Below are 22,419 nucleotides of genomic sequence, written 5' to 3'. Positions count from 1 at the left end.
CCCATCAGTCCATGTGTTCAAGCAGTTGTTTTCCTCCTGTGTTTCTCCTCCCACAGTTCTTCCTGTTTCATGTATACATTTACCCACTTTGCCTACAGATTAATATGTTTAGGGGGACAGGGGATAGAGTGCAATGATCAAAGGAGCATTCTGAACTAAAATGGGACATGTTTGATTATTGGGCTCCTAACTCTCCTGGGGCACAAAACAGGCTCTGAATTTGAGGAACCAGCATTCAGCCAAGGGAGGACCCCAAGGTAATTCAGTGCTCTCTACACTGACCTTTGAGTTAACTGAGTAGAGGCTACTTCCCTCTTCTTGGGAATGTGATTGTTTATGAGCATAGGATGATTTCTTCCATACAGTAATCCACATTTAGGAAGAAGCAATGTCTGTGGGGAGTGAGGACTGGAATATGAATCTGAGTGGATTACTTGTTTTCCTGCCTGAGAATTTGGATCAGAGAATGTATAAAAGTGACAATTTATACATGATTCTTGTTTGCAAGACATGCTTATCATTATGTTACCACTTTGATGAAATGAGATTTCATCAAATAATGATAATGGCATCAATTCAGTGAGGCTCAGCTTGAACATCTGAATGGCATGACTTGAAGCAATGACAAGAAATTATCTGAATGTTTTCACTGATAAAGTCACAAATCCCCACTCATCGAGTTAACATGGAAGTCCACATGCCTAAATAACTAAAAATACCACAATGTCGAAATTCAGAAAGGCTCAGCAAGTGAAAACAAATTATCTGAATGATTTGGTTTATAAACACTTGAATTCTCATTCAGGTGAGTTCCATAGCAGTAAAGACATAGGATGCCATCTAGGCAGCGGCATAGGGGTAATGAGAAGTTTGACATGTGTCTTCTGTGAGGAATAGGCTGTTTGGCTGGTCTTCGTAGTGAATGATTCATAAAAGATAAGCCAGAGCATAGGAAAATGAAGAGGAATAAGCCTCAGGTCAAACACAAGAGGCAACTACTGGAAGAGTGAGGGGCTAAGACACTCTCTCACATGAGCATCAATTGAGAGAATAAATGATGTCTAGTTTGGAGAATTGTAAGAAGATAACGTATTTCCTAAAATATTTAAAGAGAATTCTCAGAGAAAAGAGAAATGATAACTATTTGTTTTAGTCTTTGAGGTCCAGAACAAAGGCAAATTTCAGAGAGAATTTGGGGCTTGGGGGAAGGGGAGAAAAAGAAAACACAATTCTTCTCAAGCCCTGATAGCCCTTTGGGGCTTAAGCTCAAGGTCAATCTGTCAATAAGCCAATAATTGATTAAACACTTAACCATTTTCCAGATTTTTACTAAGCCCAGGAGGGACACACAGAAAGATTAAAAAGTGCAACATTCCTTGGCCAAAGACCCCCGTAGTACCTGAGAACTTGAGAATCAGTGCAGATCAGCAGAAATGGGCTAACAGTTGGGAAACAGGAAGCCAGGAAGGCAGAGCACTGCACCAACCCGAGTATCGGATTTCTGGAATGCATATATGCTACCAAGATGGAATTGAGTGAGTAAAAGCAGACAAAAGCACTCGCCTGGAGCAGGATAGCCTGGGTGGCTCTGATCTCATGGGAGACTCTAGAAGAAGAATGGCTGGTCTTGTGGATGTGCTGGACTTGCTTCTGGTGCCTGGACAGAAGCAGCACCATGTAGCCACTGGCCAAGACAAGGAAACTCACACACATGGCATCGGGGAGGGAGAAAATAAATGTAGACAATATTCTATATTCTTTGGTTTTCACTGAGGCAAAGCAATATTCATATTGATGAGTGTCTGAACTATTTCTCGAGGACCCCGGTCCTTTAATGTTCTCAATAACAGTGATACAGAAGAGTAGGTAGAAGGTCCAGCACGAGACACAGGTAGCAGTGATGTACTTTGGGATTCTGGCTTTAAGCTCTGCCCATCTGGAGACTCTAGGACTGATGGTAATGGCTTGAAAGCCACTCAGGAGGCAGGTCATGCTGAGGGAAAGACCACGGGCTACCCTGTGAAGGTAGAAGACTGTCTTACAGCCACCATCATCCAGGAAATTCTTCAGACCCAAAGCTGCCATTGTCTGAGGGATGCCCTTGCAAAGGAGCACCAAAGAGTTGGCAAAGGCCAGTTGGGTGAGAATTGGATCTATGGGCCTCAGTGTGTGTCCAGTGAGGAAGACAAGGATGAAGAGACAAATTAAGAAGGAGTTCCCCAGCATTCCAAGTAAAGTCTGGAAACAGAAGACAATACTCAGGAGGATTTCTTGAGGATTCATGTTCTTAGGGCCGTGGTAGGTAGAGCCTTGTGTACCTGCCCAGATATTTCTTGACTTTATAACATTTTTTCCAAAGATAGACATTACATGGAGATGACAAAATAGTGTCACTTTCCCCAATAACTAGGTCTGACCTTCAGCCCAGAAGGAAAAGGAACACATTACCCACAACCAACCATTAACACATATTATTCTCAAAGTTAGATCACGTGCTTTGCCAGTAGTCCATGTACCACATCCTGCCTCTGCATCCGCCACATCTTTGTCCTCTTGTCTGCAGACACTTCCCGGTGAACTACGATTTGTTCCATTTTATTTTCTCAGCTGTCTGTCCCTGAATGAATCTCTTAACTTTTACATATCTTAGTTTCCTAAAGTGAAAAAGGAAGATAGCAATAGTACTTCTTTCTCTGATTTTTGCGAGAACCAAATGAGATGTATATAAAGCACTCAACACAGTGCCCAGCTCATGAGAGACATTTAATAAAGATTTGTTCCCCATACCTTCCCCTTCTCAGGACTGCTTTCCCCCCTTTACTCTCTACTGTGGTGGGTGAAAATGAAATGACTGAGGAAACAGTGGTTCCATTTTTTGAATGTATCAATTTATTAAGCATAGCAATTGCCCAACAAACTTGGACCAGGCTGTTTCCTCAGCTTTGGCTTGGACCTTGAATACAAGAGGAGACAGGCTTTTTTATGTATTAAAAGTAATTAATTGAACAAGGCCAATTGATTAAAGGGAAACAATACAATATTCAATAATCTGATTTCTATTTGGAGGAAAGATTAGGGATTGTTTAAGTTAGGGGGAGAGGAAACAAGTGTAATTCTCTGAATTCATAAGAGGCATCTCACACTTCCCAAGTGTCTGTATACAGTCAAAGAAATGTGACAACAATAACTGATTGATCAGTATGGGACCATTTCCCATATAAGACATACAGGTTTCTTGAGACGTACAAATATGAGAAAGGTCCTTACATCCGTCTTCAGATCTTATTATGTTTCTAGTCAACATAATCTAGGTCTTTGGTTAAGGTCAGTGGTCCAGCTTCCCAGACATGCTGGGCTAGGTTAAAATAATGTGATAAGGTTTTCTCTCAAATCCCACAATTGAATAAAGTTTGCTCATTAGACAGAATTAGGACTAGACCTATTGTTGAAAAGAAAGTAAACCGACTCCAAAGTAGAGTCACCAGATGGAGTCAGTGTGGGCTACTCCATTCCCACAATTAATGACTTGTCTTCATCCCCTCAATTCCCTCATTTCCCCCTTGATTTTCAGATTTGCCTTTCATTTTTGTTCTTCCCCTATTAGAATATAAGTTCCTTGAACTTAGGGATCATCTTAAAAGAAAAATAAATTCATGTTAAAAATTGTTTTTACATGTTATTGGGGAAAAATAAAACATTATTAAAAAAAGAATTAATGATCATCTTGTCTTCTTCTATTTATAGTCATGGCACTTAGCTTAGGACCACAGAAGAATAAGTACTTAATAAGGGTGCTCTGTCTATCTCTGTCTCTCTTTCTTATGTAGATATTTATATGTAGTCTACTTCCATTAGAATATTGGTTCCTTGAAGGCATGGGCCCCATTTCTGGTTCCATAGTCTAGTTCCTGACTGATGAAGCCTGACACGTAACTGATAATTGTTCATTAAATACTCCTAGGCCATCCCTCTGTCTCTATGGAATGGACAAATAGAAAAGAAGTCTCAGTGGTGCATAGAGGAACTGGGATCCAAAAGCAGGATTTCATGATCTCAAAGTCAAGACCAGATTGTGGAAACCAGTCTTGGCTCTGGGAGGCTGTGAAACCCTAAGCAGACCATCCTTTTACTGAGAAGCTCCATTAGAGCTCAAGAACCCTTATTTACTGGGAGACATCATGGGAGCTGAGACTTGACAAGGGTCCAATGGGGAGAAGAAGAGTGTGCAAGCTGTGGCACATTTCTGAGGCTGCTGTGAAGGCAAAATGCCAATAGCCCACGACTAAGGAAGAGCCCAAGAACTTCACTGCCTCACTCAGGGCAAGAAACGTCTCAGCCAAGTATCATGGTGGGAATAGATAAGATAGAAGGCAATAGAGGTCTGCTGAGAATACCAAGAGGATCTTGGGAGGGCTCAGGGCAGGGGAAAGCGGGAGGGAACACCATGTAGGAGCCAAGATCAGGTAGAGGAAAAAGACAGACTAGGGAGACTCATAGCAATAAGAAGAGAAAAAAAGAATCTTTCAAGAAGAGGTTCTTAACAAAGAGCCCTGGAATCCAGTGGATAGATTACATAGAAGTCATCAATTTGGATCAGAAAAAATAGAAACAGATAGAAATGAAATAGAGATGTAGAGATGTGGATAGAGCCCTATGCCTATCACTAAATTGATATCTGCATCCATATTCATATATCTTTTGAAAATGGAAATGAACCGCGTACATTGATACCACCCACTAATAGTTCAAGCCCTTGTGACTACTCGAATGAACAATTCATTGCTTTTTAGTAGCTCTTCCTAAAAAGAAAGCACCATCTTTCACCAATGTACCCTCTCATCAGTTGGCAGAATTATCTTCCTAAAAGCACAGACCACCTCATGTTTCTGCCCTACTGAAAAAAGTCTGCTGAATTCAGGAATGAGTCAAGACTTTGCTGCATGATGTCATTGGTCCTCTTAGAAGACAACGGACAAACACCAGCGATATGTCTTTATTTTTACTAAGCTCTAACAGATTTTTTAAACATTTCCTTCAATAAGTAATGGATGCACTAAAACATCATATTGAAAAATGATCCATCACTTCCCCAGACTATCATGGGGGATCCACGGCAAAGAAAAGTTAAGAATCTTTGGTCTGGAGGGATGCAGAAAATTCAGACACCTCAAACAAATGGAGAGAGAAAGGACTCACAGAACTCAATAGTCAGAGGAGAGATAAGGGTTGAAGGAAAGGTGCTATTTGGGAAATGTTATCCAGGTAATATCTACAGGACTTGGTAACAGTTGATATATGTTTGGGGGAAGATAAAGAGTGAGAAATAGAGGATGACTAGGAGATATGATAGTGTCCTTAACATTAATAGGAGAGTTAGTATGAGCAGAAAAAATAATGAATTCAATTCCGGACATCATGATTTTAAGATGTATAAAGGACATCCAATAGCTGCACAGAATAGGGACTTAATAAATGCTTTTTGACTTAACTGACTGACTGACTTCCAACTACCAATTACTAACTGATAGGTAGTTAGAGATGGGACATTGAAATTCAGGAGAAAAATTTAGGACTGAACAAATGAATCTGAGCATCACCTGCAAAGAGATGATGTTTGAATCCATGGGAGCTGATCATAGCAGCAAGTGAAATGGTTTTAGAGAAAAGATAAGAAAACTTAAAACTGAGCCTTAATGGGACACATAGTTATCACACATGACCTAGATGGAGATCCAGCAAAGGAGAGAGAGAATGAGTTGTCAGATAATTGAAGGAGAGGCAGAAGAGACCAATGTCATGAAAAGCTAGAAAGAAGACCATTTCATTGACAAGAGGATGATAAATAGTACCAAACACTATTGAGTATTCAAGAAGAATGAGAACTGATAAAAGCGAAGTCAATAGATTTGGCCATTAAGAAATCTTCGGTAACTAGAGAGGGAGAAGTTTCTCCGAAAGATGAGAAAAGCCACTGTGGTGAGTGCAATAGTAAAATTAGGTAGGGAAGAGTGAATCAATCACCTTACTACAATGGAGGTCTAGTTGAGATTATGTAACACAAATTTGTACTGGACTCTATAATGACAGTTTTCTGACATTTTCTTTTCTTCTCCAGGAGCATGTGGATAGAAGGAAAGATGGTGAATGGATAAAATAATCCAAGGTTGTGATTTTCTCCAGTTTTCCTCCAAGATCATGAATCATAATGCCATAATCCTTAATATTTTATTCTGTATCCAGACTTGAATTGAGGTTCTGGAGAATCCCTTGTTAATTTGTCTCTTCATCTTTATTTCCTAACTGGACATATCTAATAGAAATGATTCACATCAAGCTGGTTTAGATCAACTCTTCATGTACTCTTCAAGGTTATCAACCAGACAATGGCAGTTTTGGACTTGAAGAATTTCCTAGATGACAATGGTTAGATAATTTTCCTCTGCTTTTACTAAGTCATTCTCAGATCATGACAAGCTTCCTGAGTGCCATTCAGGTCATCACCATCAGCAAATCCAGGTTAGCAGAGCTTAAAGCCAGAGCCCCAAAGTACATGACATCTACCAGTTTCCTCTATTGTATCTTACATCCACTACTAAATATCATTGATCTTGAGAAAATGAAAGGAACAAGGGTCTCCAGAAATAGTTCAGAATTATACAACTAGGTATCTTATTCTGCTTTAATAAGTACCAAAGTTATTGATTTAATGGTTGCAGCTGTCATCTCTCTCCCTGATACTGTGCTGGGGGTCAGGGTCCAAGATCTTTGCCACTAGTTACATGATTTTGCTTATGATCAGGCACCAAACAGCTGTACAAGTATTCTACTTGACTAGACTTTCCCCTTGATCCTTCCCTAGCACCAGAACCACCCAATCCATCTTGCTGCTGAGTGAGCATCTTCCTTTGCTTTTATGAATTAAATTCTATTTTAATAATATATAGGTATTCTCTAAAACTTTTTGCTTCAGAGTAAAAATAATAGTCCTTTCCTTCAAGAAACTTACATTTTACTGGGACAATACCCAGAGATAATACAAGTATATATAAGACAATTTGAGGGAAAGAACACAAGAAACAGGGTTGATAATAGATTACTAAACATTTGTCATATGCCTATATATTCCACTTAAGTTCTGGGAATACAAAAAGGGACAAAACACAATCTCTGTCCTCAAGGATATTATAATCTACTGGGGAGACAACATGTCAACAAATATATACAAAGCAAACCACATACAAGATATGTAGGAGATAATAAATGAAAAAGGCAATAGACTTTTGAGGGTTTGGGAAAGACTTATGGTAAAAGATGGGATTTTAATTGAGTCTTTCTGCTAGTAGGCAGTGGAGAAGGAAGAGCATTCTAGGAACTGGGAATTTCAGAAAGAAAGCACCAGCATTAAGGAGAATTGGAAAATTGTTCTTGCAAAAATTGGGATTTTAGCTGCTAACTTGAAAGAACCAAGAGAATTTAGTGCGTAGAGATGAGAAAGGAGAGAATTTTGCACATGATGGACAGTCAAGGAAAAGGCATGGAGATGAGAGAGGGAGTACTATGTAGAAAGAACTAAAAAGGAGGCCAGCATCAAAGAATATGAGGAGGGGAGTATGTTGTAACAAGCCTGGAGAAGTTATAGGAATATTCGTTTCTCAGTTATGTGGAGGATTAGCAACAAGGGACCTTGAAATCAGAGAAAATTTTCAAATGTTCCAGGTAGAAAAACCAAGTAACAAAGGATTGAACTTAGGGAATCTTTGCATGGTGGACAGAAGGAGCCAGATATAAAGAGTTAGGAGTTGAACTGATGACTTAGTAAATGATAGGACATGCTTGAGGAAGAGGAAACAGGTAAGAATCACGTTTGAAGTTATGAAGCTGGAGGAAGAAAGGAATAATGGAAATCCTCAACAGAATGGAAATGTAGAACTGAGTTGTGTTTGGGGGAAGATGATTTGTTCTGTATTGGACATATGTTTTGAGATATAACGGGATGAAAGAACAATATGGCAGTCAATAAAACTGATGAGACTTGAAATAAATCATTCTTTGATTTTTATCTCTTTTATCCTCAGGGACCATCTAGTATAGCCCAAAAAGAAACCATAATGCTTCCCATAGCATGTTCAGAAACTGGTCATCTAGTCTTTGATAAAAGAATTCTACTATTAGGGAACTCACTACAGTGAATTTTGGATAATTGTAATTTTCAGGTCAGTTAGGTGGTGCAATGGATAGAATACTGGGCCTAGTGTCAAGAAGACCCAAGTTCAAATCCAGCCTCAGATAATTACTGGGTGTGTGACTTCAGGCAAGTCACTTAACCCTTCTTACATTAGCTTCCTCATGGAGATGGAGAAGGAAATGGAAAAGTACTTCAGTTTCTTTGCCAACAAAATCCTAAATGAAGTCACGGAGAGTCAGAAACGAAAGAACAATTTTTAGAAATTTTTTAATATCGTGCTTTTCTCTGATATAATCAGAACTATTAAAATTTTTCTTTCACAGTACAACCCAAACTTTCAAGAACCTCTCACTTGGTCCTTCCATCCTCATTAAATATTGGGCTGCATCTCTTCTGCTCTTTGTAGATAAACTCCATGAGAACACTATAATAGGTGACTTCAATTTCCCTTCTTTCACCCTCTTCTTAACTCTTCATTCAGATTTCTGACCCTTATCATTACACCCAGACTGTTTTAATAGACAAATATAATAACATTTAATAAAATTGGGTCGCTTTATTCTTCATACTTTTTTCTTTCTCATTTTTCGGTCACACTACTCTATCCTAATTTTCCACCTACCTCTCAGACCACTCTTTTGTCTAGGTTGTTGAGTCTTCATCCATGTCACATTTGCTAACCATAGGTATTTTTGAAGGCTCTTCTCGTTTTCCTTTAAAATATTTCATTTGATGATCTTATCAGCCTTCGTGGATTTAATTACCATTTCTATACTGATTGTTCTAACCATCTCTGGCCACCAACTCTACTTGTATAGCCTTAATCTCCCTTCTAGCATATATCATCCCATCTCCAAATATCTATTAGACATTTTGCACTTGATGTCTTATACACATCTTAATCTCAAAAGGTTTAAAATAGAGCTCATTATATAGCTTCTTTTTGTAAAAAAAATTTTATTGATGTCTTCCTATCTTCTAGTTATAACACTTTCCAAAGAACCATTCCATAGATATTGATTTTTCCTCTCTTATTTTTATATCTTTAAAACATACTCTTGGCTATATGAAAGCATTATATTTCCATTCAAACCCAACATAATTCCTAATTCTCTGATTACTGTTGAAGATACCACCAGCCTAGTCATCCAGACTCACAAAGAATTTGTTCTTCTTGACTCCTCGTTCTCTTTCACCCTCTATATCTAACATGTAGGCAGGTCTTGTCATTTCTACCCTTCTGATATCTTTTGTCAGTTTTTTGGTCTTTTTATTCCCATCATTTAGCATGGCATCTGGCCCATAGTAGGCACTTAGTCATTGCAAGTTGACTAATCAATTGGAGGAATAGTTGAAAAATTTATGGCATATGAACATAATGGAGTAGTATAGTGCTCCATCAGTTAAGGAAAGAGATAATTTTTGAGAATTTTGGAAAGACCTGCAAAAATATATCCAGAGGGAGTGGAACTAGGAAAATGATGTATATAATAATAGCAACATTATAAAAAGGAACAACTTTGAAATACAAGAATTCCAGTTAAAGGAATAACTGACTACAAATTCATAGTACCAATGAGAAAGCATGATACCAACCCCCAGAAAGAACTCAAAGTGGAGAAAATCTGTCACCAATAAATATTTAAATACTGGGTGTGTACTGTGCACTCTGCTAAGTGTTGGGGATACAAAGAAATACAAAAGACAGTGCTTATCCTGGATAAGTCGTCAATCCAACGGGGTAACAACTTGTAGACAACTATGTAAAAACAAAATAACCATAATATACATTTGTTTTGCTTACACTTATTTTTTACAGTGCTGTTTTTTATTTTAATTGGGGGTGATTTAGTAGGATGGTGTGGGGAGTGAGAAATTAATATGGTTCCAAAGTAAAGAAATCTAAAAGTAAGCTAATGAACCTTTTTTTTAAATGCACAGAAGGGACTTAAGGAAGGTTAGAAGGATCCACAAATTAACATTTAGCATAGTATTAGCATTGAATTTATTCTAATATTTTAAAACAAAATATACAGAATAGAGATGAATGAATTTCACATATAATTTGCTTTTATATTATACTTTATATGTGGAAATGCTCCATTTTCATATTTGTTGAGTTTAGAATTCTTTTGAAGTTGAACATACCTCTTACAGGTCAAATTTGTCTTTTCTTAATGGATGATGTTGCTCTTGAAACAATGCCATGATGGAAGTCCTGCCCTAATAACCAGTCCATTGATGATGAATTTCTCCACTTAGCCAAATCACCCATCAGAAAATATACTTCACTAATGACTTGGACCAGTGATGGGCAAACTATGGCCCGCAGGGAATAGATGGGCAAATAGTTTGACTTGGACCATTCTGAAGGTCTTCCACCATGGTAGTACCTGCTATGATCGATGCATAGGAAAAGAGGCGAGCCAGGGACTATAGGAAAAGGATGTAACGTGTTTGTAAATATGAGGGACTCCTGGACCTGAATCACAGAAAGGAATCCCCAAAGTTTAATACAAGATATGGACACGAGAGGTTCCTCTTGCTGTGACTCTGTCTGACATTCACACAAATCCTCCATGGGAGCCAGGAAATTTCCTCTCCTATATTCATGTGCCTACTCGTTTGGATGTTCTCATTAATTAGCGATTTGCACCTGGGGTAAAAATAATTAGTTCCTTCTAGGACATCCTTTACTCCTTTTGCAGGCAGTGTCATGTCTCCTTCAGGTGATATAATAATCACAGCTCTGGGGCCAATCATTAAAGAAAGTAGATATTGTTTGCAACAATATCTATAACCAGCTGCACCCACACTCAGCCGGGCATGCACGTATGAACATCCACTTGGATGATCTCCGCAAGCCCCTTCATCTCATCATGATATACCAATCTGGTAAGTCTCCTTTTGTGTATCAGTCAAAGGTATAGAAACTCTTCTCATACTCTTCTCATATTCCAGGAGAAAGAGGATGATAAAATTCTAGTTGGCTGCTTGCTAAGGAGGGAGGTAGGCAGAGAAGTGGCCACGGAATAGGCTGTAGAATCCTCCTAGTTTTTCATCCTAGAATCTAATGTAATGGAGCAGAGAAGACTCAAAAGTAACACAACCTCTCAGGGGGCCACAGCCCAGCTGGGTTTTCACCCAAACTCTTATCTCACCTCCCTTCTGTCAACTTGCCTGACCCACCCTGACCATGCTGTAATGCTAACAGCACCACCTCTGCTTCTGAGAAATTGCTTGCTTGCTTAACATATAAGGAATATATATGTTCAAACCTGTTTGAACCCACCAATCCTATCCTTCAAAATGTGTGGCAAGGAAGATTCCCGCCAGCTTATTTTCCTGTATATAGTCTGTACTTGCTTACGAATGGGACAATTTTCTCATTTGAGGAGGACACCCCAGTTGGCTGGTTATTAAAGGTCCCTAAAACTTCTAAACCTGGGTGTTTGGCGTTTTTCATGAAGTGTCCCACTTCGCTAAGAAGGATAGTATCCTTTCTGGAGTCTCTGATGGTTTGTTTCTCCTCATGCTTCTCTTTAGGGCTGAAGGAAACTATAATCACTTTCCACATGACTGGTGGAACTGGAGAGATTTGAGATAATAATACCTACAGTCGAACAAACCAAGCTAGGTAGGACCACTTCAAATAAAGAAGTTATGGAGAAGATCTAGGATAGTTTTCATTATATTTGACCTTACAGCCATAAATCTGGGGCAGAACTGTGGGTCCTGTTGGGTATCAAGTTAGCTTTCAAGCTGCAACAAACTCTTAAAGCCTAAAAGCACTTCCTAACTTTCAGGTAAAACTCAATGACCATAGGCGATGGCCAGAGTACTAACTCACACACATGTTGTTATAAACAAAAGGAGGTCCTAAGAAGATATAGATATACAGTGATATGAATGTATCTATCTGTATTCTCCCTAGCTGCAGATGATGGAGGAACACCAACTCCCATCACCTTTGATAGTTGTTATAATTTCCCCTTTTCTCTAACAGTTGCCCAGGGAGGACCCCCAAGAGTTTAGATGGATGGGTAACCTTTCAGGTCCAACCTGGGGTTGGATAGATTAATATAGGGTTTTGATTTGCCTTGATCACATTTGATATTTGACTTTTGCATTGACTCCTTCCCCAAGGGCTGTGATATAAAGACCACTCAGGAAGGTGCTTGTTAAACTCTCTTTATCTATAATCAGGGAAAGGATAAACAGGACAAGGAATGGGGATTGGAGACCCTATCAATCTATTATCTATAACTAGTTGACAATCAGGACTGGAAGCTATTGATCAAGTGGAAGCTGGAGATTTACTCTCTCCACTACTTCTGGCCCAGCCTGGCCACAGCCAAGCCAGAGAATAGGGAATGCTATTGATGAAGCTGTGTTGGTGATCTTATTCTCTCAGCTTTCTCACTACCAGTGTTTGGTGATGCACTAGCTCTCACAGTTTTTAAGGAAATATTCAGATTCTTCCTACCCTCTTCTTCACAGACCTCCCTGCTTCCCTTCACCACCTACTCAGAGATTTCCCAGTCCAGAGACTCCTGTCCAGAGACCTCCAGAGCCCAGAGAGACCTAGAGAGACCTCCTCCAAGTGGCTGTCAGGGGTATTTATACTATTAGGCCAACCGACGTTTGCCCCTGGCTCATGGCACCTGGGACCATTCCGTGTCTTCCAACTGCCTTCCCTATCATTCAAGGTGGCACCCATCATTTCCCAGATTATGAATATAACAATGTCCACTGGAATGTGTGCATTATACAATTGGGAACCAGCATGATACAACAGGAAGCAAAGCCTTCTGGGCTGGGACTCCTCAGTCCCTGGTTCAAATCCTGTCTCTGCCCCATTTATTATTGGGGTGGGCCTCAGTTGGGGCAAGCAAGAGGCCCTTGTAGGACCCACACATGGGTCAAGCTTGTCTAATTTAATGTTCTTTCACTCACATTTCATTGTTTCATTCACACAAAATGAGGGCCAACCCCTGCTGTGCTATGTTAACTTGGAAAAAACACAGAACTGCTAAAGTAGTCAGAAAAACCAAGTCAATTACAGACCAATTTCCTTAATGAATATTGATTCAAAAATCTTAAATAAAATCCTCACAAAGAGACTATAGCAACATATCACCAGGTTTATTCACTGTGATCAGGTGGGATTTATACCAGTGTAAGATTACAATTAATATCCAATGACTTCAAGTATTATATTTTATAAGATTTATTAATAATCACTTGAAGAAGAAGAAATAAAAGAACAAAAGTAAAAACCTGAGTGAAACCCACTTCCCCATCCCTGACCGGGGTAAAATAGAGAGCGGGGTGGGGTCAAACAAAAACTTTATCTCCAAAACATAAGTAATGTGAGAACAAAAATGGGATGCTGGGTAAGATAGTCCTGGGGTGCAGATTCTAATTACACAATTTCCCATGCCTAGTTTCCCCAATGACTCAGTACACATAGCCAACTTATATCTCTAAAGAGCTTTAAAGAGAGGTACATACAATATTGTACTTTCTGAGGGGAAATTACAATAATTTGGGGATAAGAGAGAAATAAAAGAGAAAAAGAACAAAACTAATCATAGGTGCATTGATGAGAAAAAGTCATTAAGGGGGCAATCCACTTTGGCATAAAAGTGTACATTCAAAATAAATGTGTTCAACCCCCCCACAGTTCAATTTCATTACATCCCAAAATTCATTTTGGATCTTTTGGTGCAGTGTGTGGTTTCTATAGGCATCTCCATGGCACCTTCTCCAAACAGTTCACTTTCTTGATTTGGGGAGGTAGCAAGTTTCTTATCCTAAAATTACTCTCAAAGAATATTTTTTTTATAAATCTAGAATTTTACAACAATAATACAATCCCCCCTGAGGAGGATGTTGTTGACCAACACACAGATCACCCCAGGATACATGGCTGAGTTATGAGGTATATGAATCAATTTTCAAAAGAAAATTGAAAAAAATATATAAAAAATAAACAAAATAAAAGAGAAAAAGTAACTTCTGGATGTCACATGAAATATCAAAGCCTCATGTGTAAAAATTTTAAGTAAGGAAAAATAAACTTATAACAGATCCTTGAATCAGGGCCCGATTAAAGTGATTTATGTTCCACAAGCCTGTAATAGCAATCATGCACTTACCCACTCAACAGCTAGGAGTGCAGAAAATTGTCACACTATGAAAGACAGAAGAGGGACTAGATTTTAGCAGCAGATAGGAAATAGCATTCCCTGGTATGATTTTACCTTTGCTCTCATGGCTAGGGGAGCCAGAATGGCAGCCAAACTTAGATACTTATTGGAATGTGGCATAGGGAAGACCTGCATCTGAAGTATGTCAAACAGCTGCAACTTTGAACCTCAAAGAAGTTCAAGTCCCATGTCTTGGGGCAGAATCTCATCAATCCTACTGGGACTGGTTGGTCTCTTTGACTTTGTGCTCGATGGCACTGTACAGGTTAACTTTGTGCTCCTTTGCACTGTGCAGTGGCTTTTTTGTGTTCCCTTCTCCTGAAATCAGACACAATTATTAATCACAGTCCCATAACATTTATCAATTAATGGCAGATTTCCATAATCTAAAGCTTTTGGGTATGCATTGACATTAGGGCTAATGGACATTTTAAACTTACCCTAGTGCAAAATAAAAAAACCATTAATACTGGTAACATGTGCTTCAAGTACAAAAAATGAGAGAAAAAAGGAAAACTCAAATACTCTGTTGCATATACAAAGGAAAACAATAATAATTTTTTAAATAAAAATATATAGTTCACAGTTAGTGACACACTGTGTCAGCCAAGGAGAGGCAGAATACAAAGGTTTCTCATCCCAAAATGAGATCCATTTCCTTTTTAACTTGTCCATGATCCATAGTGTGAGTACATATAATTTTTACCAAGTAACAGCTTTTTAAAAACAGTAGTACAGCAGCTAATGCACATACAAAGAAGTGCCAAAATTCCAAAAATCACAATAGCCCATCAAGTTCTCCAAAGGTTACTAATACAAGTTTTATCCAACTAGTTTGTGGACTTTTATAATGGTATTTTCTCCAGTCCAAGCACAAGACAGTACAAATAGACAGTGCAAAAGAATATATAGCTAGTAGCCAAAACACAGTAACAGAATATTATAGATTAAATTAACATATAAACTTAAAAACAAAATTAAATCTTAAAACAATCAGCAAATATAATAAGCATGATAGGATACAGTCACTCATTATATATAGAAAGGTACTCTCTTTACATGTCAACAGTGGATCCAAGACTCCTTTTCTCCAATTTTGATAGCTGTTGGAGTGGTGAACAGGACTTGGAATGTATCTTCCCAGGTGGGCTGAGCTGCCCCAGTGCACTGGAAGTTCTTTATGTACACTTTGTCTCCTGGGTACAAGTCATGGATCAAGAAGTCTATAGGTCCTAATTGTACAACAGCTCTAGATTCATGGAGTTCTCACAATTTGATCTGCAAGTCCTGTATATATGAGGCAATAGAAGTGTCTCCCCTTAGTAATGATGTGTATGCAGGAGAAAAAGGCTTAGCCTGCATAGGGGGATGTTCAAAAAGCATCTGAAATGGTGAGATGTGTAGATCTCCCCTGAGCCAGCTAGGAAGATAAAATAGGGCCGGGGGAGAATTTCAAGCCATTTTAAATGGATCTCAGCACACAATTTGCCAACCATAGTCTTAAGATCTCTATTCATTCTTTCAACTTGGCCTGAGCTCTGGGTATGATATTTGGGAATTATCCCCAACAAGATATATCTGAGACAAAACCAAATCAGTAAAATGAGTTTCTCTATCTGAATCAATTCATGCTGGCAGGCCAAGGTGAGGAATAATCTCTTTTAATAGCAGCTTGGCAACAAAAGCTGCAAGTGAGTAGGAGTCAAGATGGTAGATGGTGAAGGGAATACAAGGGTGGGGTGGTGGAGGTCATGATGAGAAACAAGAACATGCTTTGGTGTTGGAAGGGACAGAGAAAGAAGAAATGATTATAATTAGATTAGATATATTTATATAATTTATATATTTTATATATTATAATTTATATATTATGTAATATAATATGTAATTTATATAATTATAAAAGATTATATATAAAAGATTATAATTAGATAAAGGAATATTGGGCAGGTAGGTGACACTGTGGATACAGAGCCAGACGTGGAGTCAGGAGAACCTGAGTTCAAATGTGCCAACAAGCACTTCCTAGTTGTATGACCCTGAGTGAGAGTCAGAACACCTCCTAACTTTGGGGAAGTAGAGGAGGAGGTCATGGGAAGGGAGAAGAATGGGGACCTGGAATGTCAGCCTACTAGAAAAAGCATCTTTGTATATGGTGAAGGGCAGAGAATGACTGGACAAAGTACTGAACTAATGAAGAAGGAGAACACCAGTAGGGGCAGAAGGTAAAATTCCAGAAACTGCACTGGAAGCAAAAGGTAGATTGAATGAAACTCCTAGGAGATGAGATTACTGGGTAATTTGAGCTGGGAGGAGAAGCTGGAGGTGGAGAATGCATCAGCTGGGGCTGGGGAAAATGTGTTGCCATTTCTTCAGTGCCCGTCTTCTTCCTTCCATGGGGTGTGTGCATGGGCATCCCCCAACTGCCTCCTGGTTCTGGTCCTCCTGGTCCATTCTCTAATTTTAAGAAAGGGCACAACCCAGCCATCACTCCTTCAGTAAACATAGCCGCCATAGCCTGACAAGGGCACTTCCGTGTGTTCCCCTTTTCGACAGTCCTTTTAAGTGATGTACACAGACTCACACACTCACATAGATACATAGACACATACTCACAGACATAGATATACCCAAAGACAAACAGAAAGCCACACGCACATACACACACACTCACACCCTCAGTCACACACTCAAACACATACTGACTCACACTCACACACACTCAGTCACACATTCACACATGCTCACATAGATACACAAACACACATTGACAGACATAGATATACACAGGCAAACAGATATAGTCACACACACATATACACTCACACACATACACACTCACACAAACACACTCACATTCACACTCAGGCACTCAGACACACACTCACAGACATAAATATATATACCCAAAATGAAAGTCAAACAGACATAGTCACATGCACATACACACTCACACACATACACACACAAACATACACACTCACACACTCAGGCACTCAGACACACACTAACAAGGACACATAGACACACACTCACAGACATAGATACACGCAAAGACAGACAGAGTCACACAATATACACTCACACATATACACATACACAAACATGCTCACATTCACACTCAGATTCTCAGACACACACTCACAAACATATATATGTATATTCCCAAAGTCAAACAGACAGAGTCACACGCACATACACACACACATACACACACACTCAGGCATTCAGATACACACACACACACTCACAAGGACACATAGACACACTCACAGACATAGATACACCCAAAGACAGACAGTCACACACACACACTCACACTCAGTCACACACACACTCACACACACTCACACAGATACAGATACACTCACAGACATAGATGTACACAAAGACAGTCACACACACATACACACATAATATCTCCAGAATGGAACGTCCCACGTGTCTATCCCTAGTGAGGATGGGGGTCACCCTCTTGAGTGAATACAAAAACTGCCCTGGGCTTGTCCGGCTGCATCCTGGGCTGCCTCAGTCTGGCTGTCCCCAACAAGGACCTGACAGTTGTCCCAACAGGACTAAATGACAGCAGACTGAGTGGCCCAGAGCAGACCACACAGCCAGCCCAGCCCCCGTTTTAGTCTTCTCACACCTTCCTCCCCTCCACCTCCTCTTGGACCCAGAGACACTGGCCTAGTGGCTGTCCCCTGCCTGTCTTTCTCACCCCAGCCCTGTCCTCCCTCAGCTAAAAATCTTCTGAACACAAAACAAGTGTGCAGCTAAGATGAAAAGAGAATAAGGCTTAAGCATTGCCCAGGACCCCTCATCTTCCCCTCCAGTGTCCTGGCTCCTCTGGGAGGTCAGGGCTGGGGACAGGAGGAAAACCCAGCTGGGATGGCTGGACTCCAGCCTGGATTCAGCCCCCGAGACACAGGGGAGAGCTGGGGGAAAGGCAGAGCCAGGAAAGGGGGAGCAGCCTCCCTGGGGAGCGTGGGGGGGGCTAGGGAGGACGAGCTCTTGGGGTGACCCCAGGGAGAGAGCCAGAGGAGATCCGCACCCAAGCCCTGTCCCTCTGTGTGTGTGTGTGTTTACATGAACAGAAACAGAGGTCAGAAGGAAACCCAAGGAAGCCGCCTGAAGAGTTTCAGTCATAATAAATCAGGAAGATCTTAAAGGTGGACTCGGAGGCTGACTCCACGAGCACAGTCAGTGGTGGTGGATCCGACGCCTCTGGATAGAGCTCTACTATTTCACAGGGCCGCTAAATACGGAATCTTTCTGCCATTTGGGGTGTCAATTCGTCGGGCGAAGAAATCGTGCTTCAAAGAAATGAAGCTGCAGCCGGCGGGCAGGCTGGGAAAGGCTCCTCTTGGACCTGTCGGGCTGACCCTGAACACCTGAAAGAGCCTCGAACAGGTTCTGGGGAGCAGAAGGTTTTCACCAGGCAGGAAGGCCGAGCCGATGATTCTTCCTGGGCCATGGCTGAACCGCTGCGTTGCCACCTGTTTCAGCATCGTTGTCGTTGGACTTGGAACCTCACGTCAAGCCTTCGCTGCTTCCTTTGTTCCAGGGACACCCCGACAACCCCCAGAGCTAAGAAAAGGGGTAACAAACTGGTCAGAGACACACTCACTGACAGCACCCTGCAGATTTCTGGGTCTCTGGTCTGGTATTTTTTGTACGTGTCTCCTTCCCTAGTCCTAAAGCCCCTGCCCCATTGTTTTCCAGGCTTTGGCTTCCCTCCAGGGTGAAAGAATCCGTGCAGAATTTTTTAGACAGCCTGGACCTGTTCCCTGGGGGGCTGTGGGGTTCCCAGGAGCAATCTAGTCCCCAGCATGGGGCTGTGCACGAAGCAGGGAAGAGCCTGGTCCCTGCTGTTCCCTGAGTGACTCTCCCAGGGCTGTCACCCTCATTCCTGGAGGAGGCTGCAGAGGCCAAATGGTCCCCCCAAGATCAGGGGAGACAGGGGGGTCCTTTGAGGGCTTAGAGGGACGGAGGAGGTCAAGACTGATCCGTAAAGAAGCCAAGTCAAAAGGGTTCTGAGCGGTCCTGATCCAGAAGCTGCTATTTGTCCCCTCAAGAGAGAGCCCCGGAGCCCCTCGTCCCCCCAAACTCTTCTCTTTGCCTCTAAAATCCTGTCAGGGCCCATGCCGAGGTCTCCGAGTCATGGAGGGCGTCTGCAGACTTCGGCCTCCTTTCCTGGCCATCCAGTGGAGGCAGATGTGGCTCAGAGACGCCTTGGCCCAGTCTGCTTCTCTCCTGCCCCTCCCTGTGTCTACATATCTTCATGTACCCATTATTCGGGCTTCCTCTTCCTCCCAGACGCCCCCTTTCCTCTCCTGTTGAGCCAACCAGGCCCCAGACCCAATCCTGCTCTGCTCCAGGCCCTGGAGGATGAGGGGCCCTCCTTGTCCTAAGGTCTCCCTCCTCCCCCCGCCCCCAGCCCAGAAAGTTGGTGCCTGCTAGAGCTCAGGCTGGAGTCAGGGAGGCCTGAGATCACCCCCTGCAGGACCTGGACAAGTCGCTTTGCAGAGCTAAACCCCTGGGGTTTGGGAGGGGTACCTTTTGCAAGACTGCAAGACTGAAACTTGGCTTAAAAATAAAGAGAAGGGGGCAGCTGGGTAGCTCAGTGGATGGAGAGTCAGGCCTGGAGACGGGAGGTCCTAGGTTCAAATCCGGCCTCAGCCACTTCCCAGCTGTGTGACCCTGGGCAAGTCACTTGACCCCCGTTGCCCACCCTGACCACTCTTCTGCCTTAGAACCAATACACAGTATTGACTCGAAGACGGAAGGTGACGGTTTTATAAAAATAAAAAAAATAAAAAAATAAAGAGAGATTTATTCATAGGAGGGCAGCAGAGGTGGAAGCTGCCCCCTAGGTGGGACAGCAAGATGGGGAGCTGCTCCTTGGGAGGACAGCATGGACGGCCAAGCTGTCCCCCAGACCGCATCAGCTCTGGGGATGGTATATTCTACCACGGTGGAGTGGTGAGCACTGAAGCAACGAGGGGGGAGGTTTGCCTGGAGACGTGGGGCTGATTCTCGTGCCTTGGAGGACAGACAGATGAGGCGCCTCTCTTTGTCCATCTCAAATCAATGGGACAATCCAAGGAGGGTCATCCTCAAGGTCAGATGTTTGGGGTTGGGAGTCCCATAAGGGAGCAAAGGAATTTCCCTGTTTACAGCTTGCCTGAGTTTTGTGGGTACAATGCCCATGCCAGCAGGACCCTGCTTGCCTCAGTTTCCTCCCCTGTCAGATGGGCTGCAGAAGGACACAGGAAAGCCGCCCAGCCTCTCTGCCCAGAAAGCCCCAAAATGGGGGAAGAGTCAGACAGGCCTGAACAGCCTGAGCCCAGCAGCCCTGCAGACAGACACACAGACATTCCCAGACTGTCCTCTGTCCATCCGGGCTCAGAGCCTGGGCTCAGAGGCTGCTGCTGCCTTCTGTGGCCTCCTCAAGGGCAGGAGGGGCGTTCCTGGGCCTCCTCCAGGCCTCTGAAGGGTCTCTGAGCCTCCTGGGCTGGGGGCGCTGCTGAAGGAGACCCTCCTGAGCTGGCCCAGAGGCCTCAGGCTTTAGGCCCAGAGTCCCACCCAGAGGAAGCAGCTCTGTTTGCCCCCAGATCCGCTCTGGACCACCTTCCACAGCCCCCAGGCTCAGGCTCTGGTTCTCTGGATGTCACAATGGGGGAAACTGAGGTAAAGGCTGGGGAAGGGCCTTGGCCAGGCTCCCCCAGCTGGGCAGGGACTGAGGCCAGGTTTGAGCCCAGATCTTGGATGTTTCAGGCCCAGGAGGGCAGCCCCCGAGTCACCCATTTCCTCCAACTGGGGATGGGGATGGCCTCTCCTTTGGGGATCCCCTGGGGTTCCCCCAAAGCAGGAGCAGCAGGATGTTCAGAGAGATCCCTGGAGGAGGGGAACCTATGGGAGGGGGCCTGGGCCTGGGCTGTCAGCTGCTGCCTTGTGCCTCAGTTTCCTTCTCTGTCAGGAGGATCCTAGTACCCCCTGCTGAGGTCCTGGGGGAGGATGGATCCATTCATTCATCAATCAACAGACACTTATTAGGCACCTGCTGTGTGCCAGGCTCTACTCTGAGGCAGCCTCCAGTGTAAAGAAGCAGCAGCAGGGCTGAAGGGGAAATGGGGGAGGGGAGGAGGCTGCAGCCCCCCCAGGCTGGGGAACATTTCCAGTATGGCCCCTCCCCCACCAGGCCTTTAAACCCAGGGCCCAGGCAGCGGGACTCCATTTCCCAGAATGCCCATGTCAGAACATCATGCAAGTCTTGACCTTCCCCTTGGAGGACTTCATTTCCCAGAATACCGTTTCCTGACTTCTTCCTGGTCTTGGCTCCTCCCCACTGTGGCAGCCTGGGTGAGAGGGGGAGGGGAGGGAGTCATGCGCAGGCGCGGCTTCGTCTTCCTTGCTTTATCAGCTCTGAGTTTTTACTCCCTAACTTTTGAGGAGCCGGAAGACTCTGGTGGACCAGTTCCAGGTTGTAGATCTTGGGAGGGGGGGTGTGCGCATGTGCACCAAGAGAGGCGGGGCAGGAACCCGGGGCGGCGGTGTAAGTGCTTGTGGTGGGGGGAGGGGCTGTCTCTGTGTGTCTCCTAGTCTGTCTGTCATTTTAAAGGATCTTAGAAAAGGGACCAACAGGAAGTGCTGGGTCAGGCGGAGGTGGCTCTGTCTGGACTTGGAGACCTGGCGGGGCCAGGAGGCAGCTGGGGGAGGGGGGTGCAGTCACAGGATGCGGGCGGGGCGGATCCGGTCTCTTCTCTTCTAAAGGGGAAGTTCTGGTCAGAACATACCAAGGGGAGATGCACCCAATGGGACCCTGGTTGGGGAGCAGCCGGGGGGGGGGTGCTGTGCCCACGTGCCATGGAAGGAGCCCCGATTTTGGACACTGAGGAAATGCCAGCACGCTCTCCCCGCCCCCACCTGAGGCCTGGTCCCCCTCCAGCCCCCCTCCCATTCCCCAGTAGCCCCTCCCCCAGCAGTCTCCCCTAGGTCCCCCCCCCCCCCGCCACTTCT

General features: G+C 43.0%; 1 protein-coding gene and 1 pseudogene across 1 annotated transcript; one reads left to right on the top strand and one right to left on the bottom strand.

Moving 5' to 3' along the window:
* Positions 1-22,419, top strand: part of LOC123239526 — a 107,048-nt pseudogene that overhangs the window by 51,726 nt on the left and 32,903 nt on the right.
* On the bottom strand, positions 1,330-2,283 carry LOC123239778 (vomeronasal type-1 receptor 1-like). Its single transcript, XM_044667075.1, has one exon. The coding sequence runs from the start codon at positions 2,281-2,283 to the stop codon at positions 1,330-1,332; it is 954 nt and encodes a 317-aa protein (XP_044523010.1).

This window comes from Gracilinanus agilis, chromosome 3 (genome assembly GCF_016433145.1).
Source record: "Gracilinanus agilis isolate LMUSP501 chromosome 3, AgileGrace, whole genome shotgun sequence".
NCBI lineage: Eukaryota > Metazoa > Chordata > Mammalia > Didelphimorphia > Didelphidae > Gracilinanus > Gracilinanus agilis.
Note: the sequence above shows the minus strand (reverse complement) of the source record. Positions and strands in the feature narration are given on the sequence as shown.

Excerpts from the sequence above, each read along its gene's own strand:
- LOC123239778 (XM_044667075.1), bottom strand. The coding sequence starts at position 2,283 with ATGAATCCTCAAGAAATCCTCCTGAGTATTGTCTTCTGTTTCCAGACT.